The sequence below is a fragment of the Rhagoletis pomonella genome, unplaced genomic scaffold (genome assembly GCF_013731165.1).
Source record: "Rhagoletis pomonella isolate Grant_MI unplaced genomic scaffold, Rhpom_1.0 Rhpom_scaffold_00013, whole genome shotgun sequence".
NCBI lineage: Eukaryota > Metazoa > Arthropoda > Insecta > Diptera > Tephritidae > Rhagoletis > Rhagoletis pomonella.
This window is the reverse complement of record NW_023458567.1, coordinates 8,199,372-8,211,627: the sequence shown is the minus strand read 5'-3', so window position 1 is coordinate 8,211,627 and position 12,256 is coordinate 8,199,372. Positions and strand designations below refer to the sequence as shown.

At 36.3% G+C, this 12,256-nt stretch overlaps 2 protein-coding genes across 2 annotated transcripts in view; one reads left to right on the top strand and one right to left on the bottom strand.

Moving 5' to 3' along the window:
• Window positions 1–977: 977 nt before the first annotated feature.
• On the bottom strand, window positions 978–3,486 carry LOC118748714. Its single transcript, XM_036483362.1, has 3 exons — window positions 2,719–3,486; window positions 2,506–2,592; window positions 978–2,371 (listed from the first exon to the last, which is right to left on the bottom strand). Exons 1-3 carry the CDS (start codon window positions 2,776–2,778, stop codon window positions 2,219–2,221), a joined length of 300 nt encoding a protein of 99 aa, XP_036339255.1. The 5' UTR covers window positions 2,779–3,486; the 3' UTR covers window positions 978–2,218.
• Window positions 3,487–5,772: 2,286 nt separating this feature from the next.
• LOC118748713 (serine/threonine-protein kinase minibrain) overlaps window positions 5,773–12,256 on the top strand; it is an 88,958-nt gene continuing 82,474 nt past the window's right edge. Inside the window, exon 1 of the mRNA XM_036483361.1 lies at window positions 5,773–6,516. The gene's annotated coding sequence lies outside the window, so the exon portion shown is untranslated. The remainder of the gene's footprint in view (window positions 6,517–12,256) is intronic.

The following is a 12,256-nucleotide window of genomic DNA, read 5'->3' as shown; positions in this document are numbered from 1 at the left end:
GCCCACATCCCATATAACGGTAATTTAGAAAAATACGAAATCCTCGATAAATCAGTAAATATTAAAGCTAATTTATTCAAAATTGATGGTTGCAACAATTCTTTACCAAGAAATACGTTTATGATAAAATTTTGGAAAATGGGCGTGGCACCGCCCAATTATGATCACATATATGTATCTCAGTAACCGTTCCACCAATTTGTACCAAACTCGGTACGGTTATTGTGCTTGCCACATAGAAGCAAACCGTTGAAAATTGTTGAAATCGGACTAAAATTACGGCCGCTTTTCATATAACGGTAAATTTCAGAAATGCTTGAAATTTCGATATTTCGAAATTTAAGGACGCTAATTTACTTAAAATTTATACCCCGGCTTATCATGTATCGGTAGCTTTCGAAAAGGTGGAAAACATATATTTAATACTTGCGCCGGGTATTTAATGTTCGGCTCCGCCCGAACTTGACTTTCTTACTTGTTTTTAAATACGATTTTTACTTACAATTTCATTCAAAGTAATCAACAACTTTCTCCTCCAATTTTTCCTTTAACAAAGAATACCACTTTTTCTTCGATTTTTTTTCAATCTCGAGTACCTTTTATTTTCACTTGGCGTTTTTTCTTGCTTAGCAGGTATAATTATTGTTAAAGATTTTTCAAATTTTACTGAATAAATATTTTTTAGCGCTAAGAAAAAATATACAAATACAATGTTTTATATTTCAATATACATATATGTAATTTGTATGCGCTATGAGATTTTAAATACGATATTAAAGGGTAATTCATTTTATTTATTGTTTAATGTTTTATTTTTTTTGTTTTTTGTTACTAATGCGCAAATCTTTTGTAATACATAAAAAAAATTTACGACGTGAAATGAGTTTTGGCTTGTTGTTAAAAAAATAAAATTTAGTAGCACTAAAAAATACATCTTACATTGAGAATGCACATAAAAATTTACCATCAAACTGGAATTACGCTTCTAGAAGTATTCAGCGGAACATTCAAGGGCTTGTTGCTTTTATTTTTAATCTGTTCAACACTTTATAAGTAAGGGATATTTGTTTCATGTGCAATATTTGTAATTCAGCAATCTTTTATTCAACTTTTAATTTGAAAAATTTCAAAGTTTTGCTTTTTATTAATAAATACTAACAGATGTATGCTGGCAAGTATATCTAAGAAATTCTTTAAAGCTACAAATGGATAAAATAAAGAAAGAGGCAACAATTTAAAAAAGGCATTTCAATGTTTCATTGAAAAAAAATCGCTTTCAAGCTACATTTAAACTACGGAAAATTGCAGCTATACATACATACATACATATATACAAAGTGCTCAAAATTAAATGTGAATGACTGCGGCCTTTTCAAAAGCCACTTCTTCTACTCAGTTCTTCCCAAAATAAACAAGCTTTGGGTTTATCACGTATGTTGTTTTAATAATACAATGCAATTTTTTCGACGAATATGACCACATGTTGAAAATAAATGAAACATTTAAACTAGAACAAAATGAATATAACAATTCATGTCATAAATAATTTTCTTAGAAATTAAAATTAACATTTTCTTAAATATAAAATCGCACCTACAGCGCTCATCTACTATTTACTTATTTTTCTTTCAATCGTCTGTCTTTCATTTGGGTTTATTTGCAGTTAGCATACATCTGTGCTATATTGCAAATATGCGATATATTTTAAATTCATGTACGAATATTTTAATTACTATTCGAGTATTTTATATACAAACATTTTCAATTGCATTGAAATCATACAAAAAAAAATATTTTTTCAATACTAAACATACTATTTAACGTTCATTTTCTTAATTATGAACGGCGCTTTAGCGAAGCGCAGCCTTGTTTTCGCCTAATTTTACAGCATAATACATTTTAAATTTACTTTTCGTACTACAACTATGTTTAATAATGTAGTGACCGATACTCGACTTTAACTTAGATGGGGAAATATTTTTTTTAATAAATATGCTTTCTATAGTTGCCCTTAAGCTTTGTTCATACATATGCTTATTCGATACTGGTTATAAACTGCATTTTATCGTAGTTGGCTCACTCTTTATTAGCGTCGTCTTTTGGATAGCGGTTTACTCTACAGCATACATTAGGTGTTTAAATTGAATTTTATACTTTTACTTAATCCCTCGATTACTTGCGTAAGTAAACATGTGGGCTGCTGCGGTTGCCGACTTGATTAAGTACAACAATGATAGGCGTGTCCGCCATTCTTCATAGTGTACTCATTATGCGCCAAGGGGCCACTTTTGCTATAACTGCTGTGCACCTGAGCGGATTCGAGTGAGTTTTGTATGGATTTGCAGGAGAATTGGCGATGATTGGTTGCGTCCTAGATAAGAGGTGAGAGTGAGAAAAAGTTTATAACAATCGTATGCTACTGGGATGTCAATAACATTTTTTGTTAATTATGAACAACTTGAAAACCCTTGACCTTTTTACGATCACTTCGTTAAATGCACTCACCTTTGGTTGTATGGGAAAGCAACACCAGAGTATAAAAGCTATAAACGCCACCAGCGTACCCACCAGTAGTATGAAATCCTCAATCGTCTGCCAAATGCCGCACACAACACCGAAGATGCAACAGCAGCACCGCAACGTTTGGAAAATTCAATAAATGCATGCAATTAGTTGAGTGAAATATTACTATTTCAAGGAAAAGCAGGGGCTACTTACCGGCTCGTCTCCCAGCAATACATGATTAATCAGATATGCAAAATCATCGAAAGGCGTCATTTTTGCAGCTAAAACTTTTTTCTCCGCTTCCTCGCTTTTGTCCTATTCTATTCAACAGTGTTTACTTTTGTTTTAGCAAATGGCAAATGATAATTATATGTAACCTTCACGCCCCCCAGTTAACCTATGCGCTAGGGTTTTTGATAATTTTCAGCAATTACAACACACTTGCCGGTATGTATGTATATGAACTTTGCAACACAAATTGTACTTTCAATAAAATTACTTTTACCACAACTGCACTTAATTGAAATAAGGAGGGCATTCGTTTTTATTTTTAAGCTCACGAATATACGTTTGCACCGACACTTTTCTGCATTTACTTTTATAACATATAGCAGTCCTTTTGGGTGGATGGGTTAATTTGATGCAACCCACTTTGTTTTGTATTTTGGGTGGAGGACAATTGCAGCTGTTTTTTGACAGCACCTCGGAAACCAAACCAAGGCGAATTTTCACAAGGTGGGATCGTTTGAGCAAAAAAAAAAATTAAAACACCAAATTATACGCGCAATGACGGCAAGAAATATCCAAAAATACAACAAATACATCGTTTTGACATTACGGCAACTTTTTGCGATTTGCGGTTATACGGTGTTCACATTGGGTAATTTTGCAAGCAATATTTGAGGCGATAAGTTGAATCAGAAGTTGGCCGCACTCCAACTTCATTGGAAGCGATTAGTTGAAAGGCCGTTCACACCAGGCGATTGTTACTTTCAACTAAAGAACAAAATACACAAGCTGCTTGACAAACCAAGCGAAATATCCCTTGGCTTTAATCCATGTGTGTTGTCTATCAGCTCAACCTAATATTACCGGCATGAGTTTTTCTACGCACACACGCAATCACATTTGCACACGTTAATCACATTTGATTAACAAGAACTAATTTGCATGCGTAATTTCTCAGATTTTTATTCCTGCTAAATTTACAGCAGTTTGTTGCCCAAAATTTTAATTCATGGTCGCGCCAAAATGTCAATCAAGCATAAACGTCAAATCGAAATGTCACGGAAGACAAATCTTGGAATTTAAGTTAGCTTCTTACGCACGCCGTTCAATTTCGGTTAGTCTCATACTAGTTGTACATATGGGCATGAAAATTGTTGACAGTAAACTGCCGGGGTGCGTGAATATTAGGTTGGCCTGTATTGGGGTGTTTGAAGGTTTGACAACTCGCTTGAGGGAATTTTGTGCAAAAATCAAAATTTTTTGATTTTCTGGCCCCATTTTGACGTTTGAATAAACCGCTTGCGATGTGGATGGTAAAATCGCTTCGTTTGCAACGGAATTTTCTCCGAGTGATTACATAACCCCACGTCTCCGCCTTCTACAGATTCTGTTAAAAAGGCTGTGGTAAGACAGAAATGTCAGGTGGAGACCGTAAATTTCCACTGTTAAACCATATCTGTCTTGCCGAATTTCTTACCATCGCTGTCTTAACATCAGCTGTCATTTCGTAGTTTGACAACTCAGTTTTCATTTTACCACGCCATCTACATTGGGTACAGACTAGAGATGGACACGGGCCTAAATTTTCAAGCCCGGCCCGGCACGACGGGAGCCAACTTCTATTGTATGTATACGTATGTACATATTTTTAATTTTGTGTCTATGAATGTATATTTACTTAAGCGAATCAATTTTTTACACCAAAGATTTGTATAATAAGGGTTCTCCTTCATGTCCGAACCGTTCTCATCTGAAGTGATGCTACATGAATTTGAAAAATTGAAAGGGAAGTTGGAGCTTAGAGCGTAAGAAAAAGACCAACGAAAATTTGTGTTTTTCATGGAAATTTCTTCACTTTGATTCAATGGGATACCTGGAATTGCCAAGTGCAAGCAATTGTAAGCCAACATGGTTGCATTTTTCAACCCCAGCTATCAATCGGAGAGCCTATTCACCACTCTAGCTGATAACCGGTTCACGGTTAGCTTATTTCACCTTTCACCACTTTACCCCAGAGCTCCACAGGCAAACACCAATGGCGTACCAACTGTCATCTTGACCAGCAATATGATTGCAAGTTTTTGTGTTTGGACACTTTGTTGTCTTGATATAAGTATTTTTCGCATGACGCCACCAGACAACATTCTCTCAATCTAGTGTTTAAATACCTTTAAATCTTAAAAAACTTGCTGAATAATTCCTTAAAACTTAATCATAAATAATTCAATAGGGAACAGATTCATATTTTGATTTAATATCAAAATTTCAGCGGTGTTACCACCAGCAAGGCCCCACCAGATAGATATTCTCTTCTACGTCACAGGGTTGCTTTTGGCTGACATCGAAGTTAACTCTGAGATTTTGAATAGAAGGGGCTACATTGGCAACGCATACACTGTCGCAACTGATAAAAATCCCCCAACTCTCAACTTTTGACGCGCGACAAAACAATAATGTATGCAACAAATACGAACCAGCTGGCAGAAACTAATTTCTATTTGGCGGGACCTTTATGGGATCTGTCTGTTGACGAAAACTCACCACTGCATGACCACCGTGACGTGGACGTGGTTTCTCTCTACGTATCAACAGCAAATTTGCTATGTTTCTATACACTTCTACGGTGTCTGCTTTTAGGTACCTTTATCCACTTTAGGTATAAAGCCATCAAAGTGGTGTTTTCTCATTCCCTCCAAAGCTTTGCCAGCGTATGCAGAAATGTAGCATATAGCCAGTCCACTGCAATGTGGATTGCATTCAAATAGGATTGCCGTGTTTCATAAAAAAAGTATAAAACTATTTACAATATATTTTGAGCACAAGCAGAAACAGCCTTAGATAATTGATGAAATGTAAAGATACAATTAAGTATAGAAATTTGAAATATAAGCACGTTACGCAGTACAATTGCCATTCAAAGTTTTTCAAATAACACAAGCGGCGGTACAACCCATAAGCAACCATGCGTCCGAAATTTTCTAGTTCCACTCTGGTAATTGCTGAACTGAAAAGCGTAATCAGTTCATTTCATTCGCTCACTCGTTCGTCGCCTTTGCTTTTGCCATTGTCGTCGTCCGTTGTCCCGCTCGTTTTTCGTGGAAGAAGAAGAAGACAAGCAAGAGCAAAGGAGAATCTTCTTTTCTTTTGTGTGTGTCGTGTGTAAATTCAATACAAAAAATTTTCACTAGCCCAAGCTAAAAAAGAATTGTGGTTTAGTGCTTTAAAAATTGTTAAAAAAATGCGGAAAAAGGTAACGCAAGTGCTATTGATGAATATGAGTGAGCCTCATGTGTAAATCTACACAATTTGTTGGTGGAAAGTAAAATATTTTGTGGCCATTTGCAAGTGCGGTGTCCGTCGTCCCGCAAAGCGCCGCCCGCGCCCAGTGTCTGTGTATGTTCGCGCGAGTGTGTGCCGTAGCCGTTGGAGCGTCGTCGTCGTCATTGTCGCCGCCTATATAAAATTGAGACAGGCGGACGGACTTTTCGTCGTTTGGGTCTACTCCTGAACCTATATGTGTGTGTTTGTTTAAGTACTATATAGATTTGATGACGCCGGCGATTCGCAAATGAGAAAAAAAAATTATCCAAAAATATCGTGGCCGCAGAACTTTTAAGCGCCAAGCGCTATGGAGCTTGCTGTCGGTAGCAGCAGTGAAAAATTTTAGGCGATACGAAGTCGCTGTACCGCTGAATGGACGACGCCAGTGACGCGGGCCAATACCCAGCTAACAGCGACTCGACAACAACGAACCAACTGCCCTCTGGCCGGGAAAACAAAAAGGTGCGCTAAATAAGCTAAGAAATTCATAAACAGATAAAGTTGCTTGTAGAATTAACTTTTAACGATCTACTCGATCCATTTCCATAAAAGACGCATGAAAGTCTCAGAAAATTGAGATGAAAATATTTTTTCTGGGTGTAGCGACGGCGGCTGTCGTTGTGGCAGATATTCGCTGCTGCGGTTGACGTCGCGGTAGCAGTCGAACCCTGAACCAAGTAAGCGAAATAATAAGAAAATGGAATCGTAGAAATAGGGAATAAAGATGTAGAGAATGGAGCGCCTGCCAAAGGAAGAAGTGAGAAAAACTGTGCAGACGCGTCGCGCAGAGCGAAAGAATACGACGCTACTGCTACGGTTCGCGCAATGCAGACGTCATATCGTGAGAATGAGAGTGCGAGAGATAGATGGTCCGCAGAGAGCACATGGCCATGAGGAGCACAAAATGACTATGTATTGGTCGTAGTGTTGCCAAAATTTTTTCAGAGAAATGGGCAAAAAAATAAAGCCTACAAAAAGCTAAATCAAAATTTTAGTTATAGCTAAATTAACAAATCAAATCTTTTTGGTAGTTATAACTTCATAACAACTTATTTTGTACTTATGTAGATATTTTTCGTAGCCTCACAAAATTATCGCAACTTTACCCTGGACGTGCTTTGTTAGTCGAAAAACCTTTTTAGAACGCTTTTTTCCTAAATTTTTTGCTATATGTAATCATAAAACTTAATAATAAAAAAACTAGAAATAATAACCATAAAATGCATTTACCTTTTTATTTAATATTTAAATTCAAAGTTGGTGTTAGTCAATTCGACTAACAAGCCCGCAGACAGGGTCAAAAGAGCGATGCACTTCCAGGGTTAAGACAATGGGTCGATTCGAACTCATTGCGTTAAAACAATACTTTAGTATCCCCAATAAACTTACTAAAGAAAAAGTACTACCACTCTTTACCCGGTGAGTACACCTCGAGGGCAAATATGGCCTGGTACCCAAATGAGTCTGACCGGGGAAAACTCCCTTGCTAGAGTTGAGCTCCCTTAATGCTAGCTCTGCCTGATGCTGGTGTCCTGCATGAAAGAACCATCTACCAACACTTCCGTCAATTTTCGACCCATTCCTAAAGGTGATGTGAATGTCGAAAAAGCGCAAAAACCAGTCTAACCACGCTCAGCAGCATTTCTTTGTGTTTTTTGACGAGGGAAAATACAAACCTGTGCGATATGATTGTATGTGCTTCTTCATAGAAAAACGTACTTTTCGCTCCCCTTACTAACTTCAAAGGATGCGTTTAGACCCAGATGAATTTTAATCAGCCTTAGCCTGAGTTTCGCCAGAAAAAATCTTTCCCGAAAATTTTTCACCCGCCCATAGTAAGTACATGGAAAACAAAGTTAAATGTGAACCGGTTCCGGGAAAATGAAACTCATGATAAGACTGAATATTTGCGTATATACTGAGAGGGTTTATTTTTTAAATGAGAAATCGCCAAAGTAAAATATCATGACGGCATTTGTCTTTGTTTTTCATTCCATACCTAACACTAAAAATCGCATTAAACATTTTAACACTATCTAAATTTGCAGTTAATATTTTGAGCAAAAGTAAAAAGTAAAATACTGCAAAATTCAACATTTTCAGTAAAAATGGCATTTTAAAAAATGCCATACATTGCTATGTCTTGTTAACTTAGGTGTTAAGGCAATGTCATTCCATCTCAAACATACTCTTTTAGCATGTCATTGCACATAGTTAAGCTGTTGTTCGCTAGAATTTTAATTAGACAAGTATTTAATGAATTTTACTATATTAAGAGCTTGAAAAATTTTCAAATGCAGGTAATTACATGTGTTGCTTGTGTTGACATGCATATATTTTATTCGACACATTTATGAGCGACATAGTATGAACTTGCACTTGCATGATGTGGCACATGTCGCTATGTTTTATAGCTCAACATTTGCATGCTTTAAGTAAAAAGCTAAAAAAAGGTAAATAGTTTTAGGAACAAGCTATTAAATAAACTACAAGATTAAACCCATATAAAAAGTTAAATTTTGCCGTAAAAGGGTTAAATGGCAACTCTGATTGGTAGCGAGAAAAAATAACACAGCGACAGTGGGAGCTGTGGAAATAGCCAAAGCAAATAGAAAAATTGTGTTAAGAATCAGTTGGGGGAAGAAATTAAGTGACGCGTCGTCATACATAACCAACAAAAACAAATAACAATACCCAGCCGTAGCGCGCTGAATTCGAGTTTTGGCGTTGTTGCTGTGGCGAATGAGCGCATATGTACAGCAGCGCAGTTGTGGTGATGACGGCGGTGTTGGTAGTAGCGGCTTTATTGTTGTTCCTTTTATTTGCTGTTCACTTGGTTGGCCTTTGTTGTTGCTATCGCGCTGCTTTTTTCTTTTGGACTGTTTGCTGCCGCGGCGGTCGTCTGCTAATTATAATGGTGGTTGCTGCTGTTGCTTTGACTCCGGTAATGTGTGTTCTCACTATGAATTTGGTAAGAATTGTGTGTTTGTGTTACACAGTGTTACGTTTAAATTTTGACTTCGCCCTTTGACGGCTTCAAGTTGGTAGACAAGCCATGGTCCATGGTGCACCGCACATGTGCATTATCAAACTATGGTAGACTGAGGGGGGAATTAAAAAATCAGCGGTATGCGGTAGAGAATGAAGCAGGTGCGTTGTTTAACTTTACATATACAGGTGGAAGAATTCAAACACATGGTGAGTTTGTTTAGGCTGTACACAATTAGTCCAATAAAATATTAATACGAACCACAAAAACGGTAGTCATTTCACAATAATGAAAGCGTCAATTTAAAAATAAAAGCTTCTTCGATAGATAAACCAAAAACACTAATTATAATTACAAATTTAACAAATTGTTTTGGGATGTGGGTTCAACTAATTAGAAACGTAATTCAAAAGGATATTGTTTGCAAATTATGTTTATTTTTTATATTTAATAATTTTCATTTCAAATATAATTCAATCTGTAACAGAAAGCGCATTAATAAAATGTTCAAAACTTGCAAAAAAATTAATCAAACTTTAAAAAATTGTCATCAAAATTTCCTAATTTTTAATCAGAATATTTAGAAATTGTGCGGGTATGCAGTACGTCTCAAGTCGTTAAAAACTACCGTTGATTTTTGAGACTTGACTCTTGAGACTTACACTTTCTTAGAATACAATTGAATGGGCTACAGAACTGCATACCCGAACATTTTCTAAGTAAATATGTATTCTGATTAAAAATTTGGAAATTTTGTTGACAATTTTTAGAGGTTTGATTAATTTTATTTTTGCAAGCTTTGAAATTTTTATTATTGCGCTTTCTGTTACAGATTGAATTATATTTTAAGTGAAAATTATTAAAAATAAAAAAATTAACATAATTTGCAAACAATATCGCTTTGAATTTCGTTTCTAATTAGTTGAGCGCAGGTGTACATGCTTTCTTTTAATCTGAAAAATTATCTAGTCGTCATAAAGTCATGTCATTGTTGTAATAGCATACAAATTCCCCAAAAAGTTTTTGGTGAGCGTTGCTGGATGGACACTCCTTCGCTAGATATAAACCTGGTTCGTTCCGATTACATAGACTAGACTGTCGTAGGAGCGAGTATAAAATCATGTACATATTGTGAGTATAACGAAAGATATTTTCTTAAAACAAAGTGTGGAGCTATGTTGCTTTATTTTTTTGTTATCCGCTTCCAAAGTTATTGTGTAATTAATATTTAATCATTCTGAATTTATAAAAGACTATAAATATTAAATAAAACAAACTTTAATTTTAATTTTGTCATCGCTGACAATTCACAGCTAACCATCATAATTTCACTTGTTGGTCCTTAATATTCTACACATGGCTGTACTTTTATATTTTTTGCCTTAATAATGGTGCCAATCCTTCACGAACTCTTGCTTAAACAAAATAATAGAATCGTTAAAGTCTTGTTACGAAAAATTTCCATACATTATAATGCGTCCCGGTAGGCGTTCAATGTATGTATCTCAATTAAATATTATTTAGTTTAGCACCAAGAAAATGCCTTATTTCAAATTTCCAGTTCCTACTCTGCGTCACACATTTTTCCATATGCTCAGCAACAGCTGTTTACCCAACAATTTTAGTGCTTGCGGAGGAGAGCTTCAAAACCAGCTAACTATGTAGTAGCTACCCAGACGACTTGCACATTGGGTGCTGGCAAAAGTGCGGTACGTGGGGCGCACCGAGAGCACGCGCTGATATTGATGATACACCTCAACGTAAAGTGGCGCCGTTGTTGAGTTGATAAGCGGCGTTTGCACATTTATATGTATTATCTTATTCATTTTATTTGTTGCTAAGTATTAGATTTACGTTTTTCTATACCACTGTTGGAAGAAGCGCAATTTGTGTGCTGGAAATTTGCAAAGCAAAAACAAAAAGGCTAACATAAACGTTTCAATGACATGTACAATATCAGTTTGATTTCATTGGGCTTTTTTTGCGCATGCAATTGAGGCGTTGCATTGTACTTTGCCGCCGTCGCCTAGCGATTATTTGTCTACAATGATAAAAAGTAATTTTACGGCACTAATATCAACAACAACAAAAGGCGCAATACCGCTGGTCATATTTTTATTTAACTTTTTCTTTTTTTTGTTGACTCGATCGCCTCAACGCGTGGTCAGCGACCGTTTCAAAATTCATTTTTGTTGAGCGCCGATGTTGTTGTTTGTGTTGTAACAGCTTACAGATTCCCCAAAGTTTTTGGGGAGTGTTGCTGGAGTGACAGTCCTTGGCCAGATACCTGGGTCGTTCCAGTTACGTAGACCCGACTGTCTTGGGAACGCCAGCGTCATATTCGCCAGCGTATTGCACTGCACTGTCTAGCCTTTGCACTATACGATATTTTCATTGTTATTTGCTGCGCTGTGACCGGAAATTCGACTTGAGTAGGTACTCTGCCTGCCTCTGCGTTGCGCACATCCTCCTCCGCCTTGAGTACATCCGTTGAACGCGGCTTAATGCACTTTGAGGTTTCTTGAAAGTACGTGATGCTCGTTTTGCGCAAATGTCGAATGTTGACAATAGCGTCTTTGGCTTAATTTCGCTGTCACTAGCAGCTGTACTCATTGGACTGGTGCTATTCAAATCGCTCTCTTTGATTTACGCAGCGATTTTATCAGCATTCTTGTTTAATTTGGGATCTTATACATTTTTATTTTTTGCTTTTTCGCCAAATTCGCAATAGTCACTCTTCATTTTAATTTTTCGATACACGCGCCTTATACACTTTCGCCGTGTTTTTGCGTTGCTAATTTGTGAACTTGCAGTTGTTGGTGAGTTATTTTTAGTATTTTATTTTTTTCGCGATACCATTCACATTTGGGTCGTTGTACTGTGCGTTCGATTTATTTAATTTAATTTTTTTAGTTATTTCTATGTCTATGGGCTTTACGTAAATCTCATTATGTTTCAGATACTTTTTTGTTAACGCATTTGCTTCGATATTGAAATTTTTATTTTTTTTTAAACCGACCTTAAAAAAGGAGAAGGTTATCAATTCGTGGGAATATTTTTTTTTTATGTAAGTTACCGCATAACTTTGGACCACGTCAACCGATTTCGATAATTCTTTTTCTATCGCCTCAAGGGTGGTCCCATACTAATTTGGTTTAGATTCGATCATTTGGTCATGAAGAAATTGACGGTACTCTTAAATTTGTATATGAG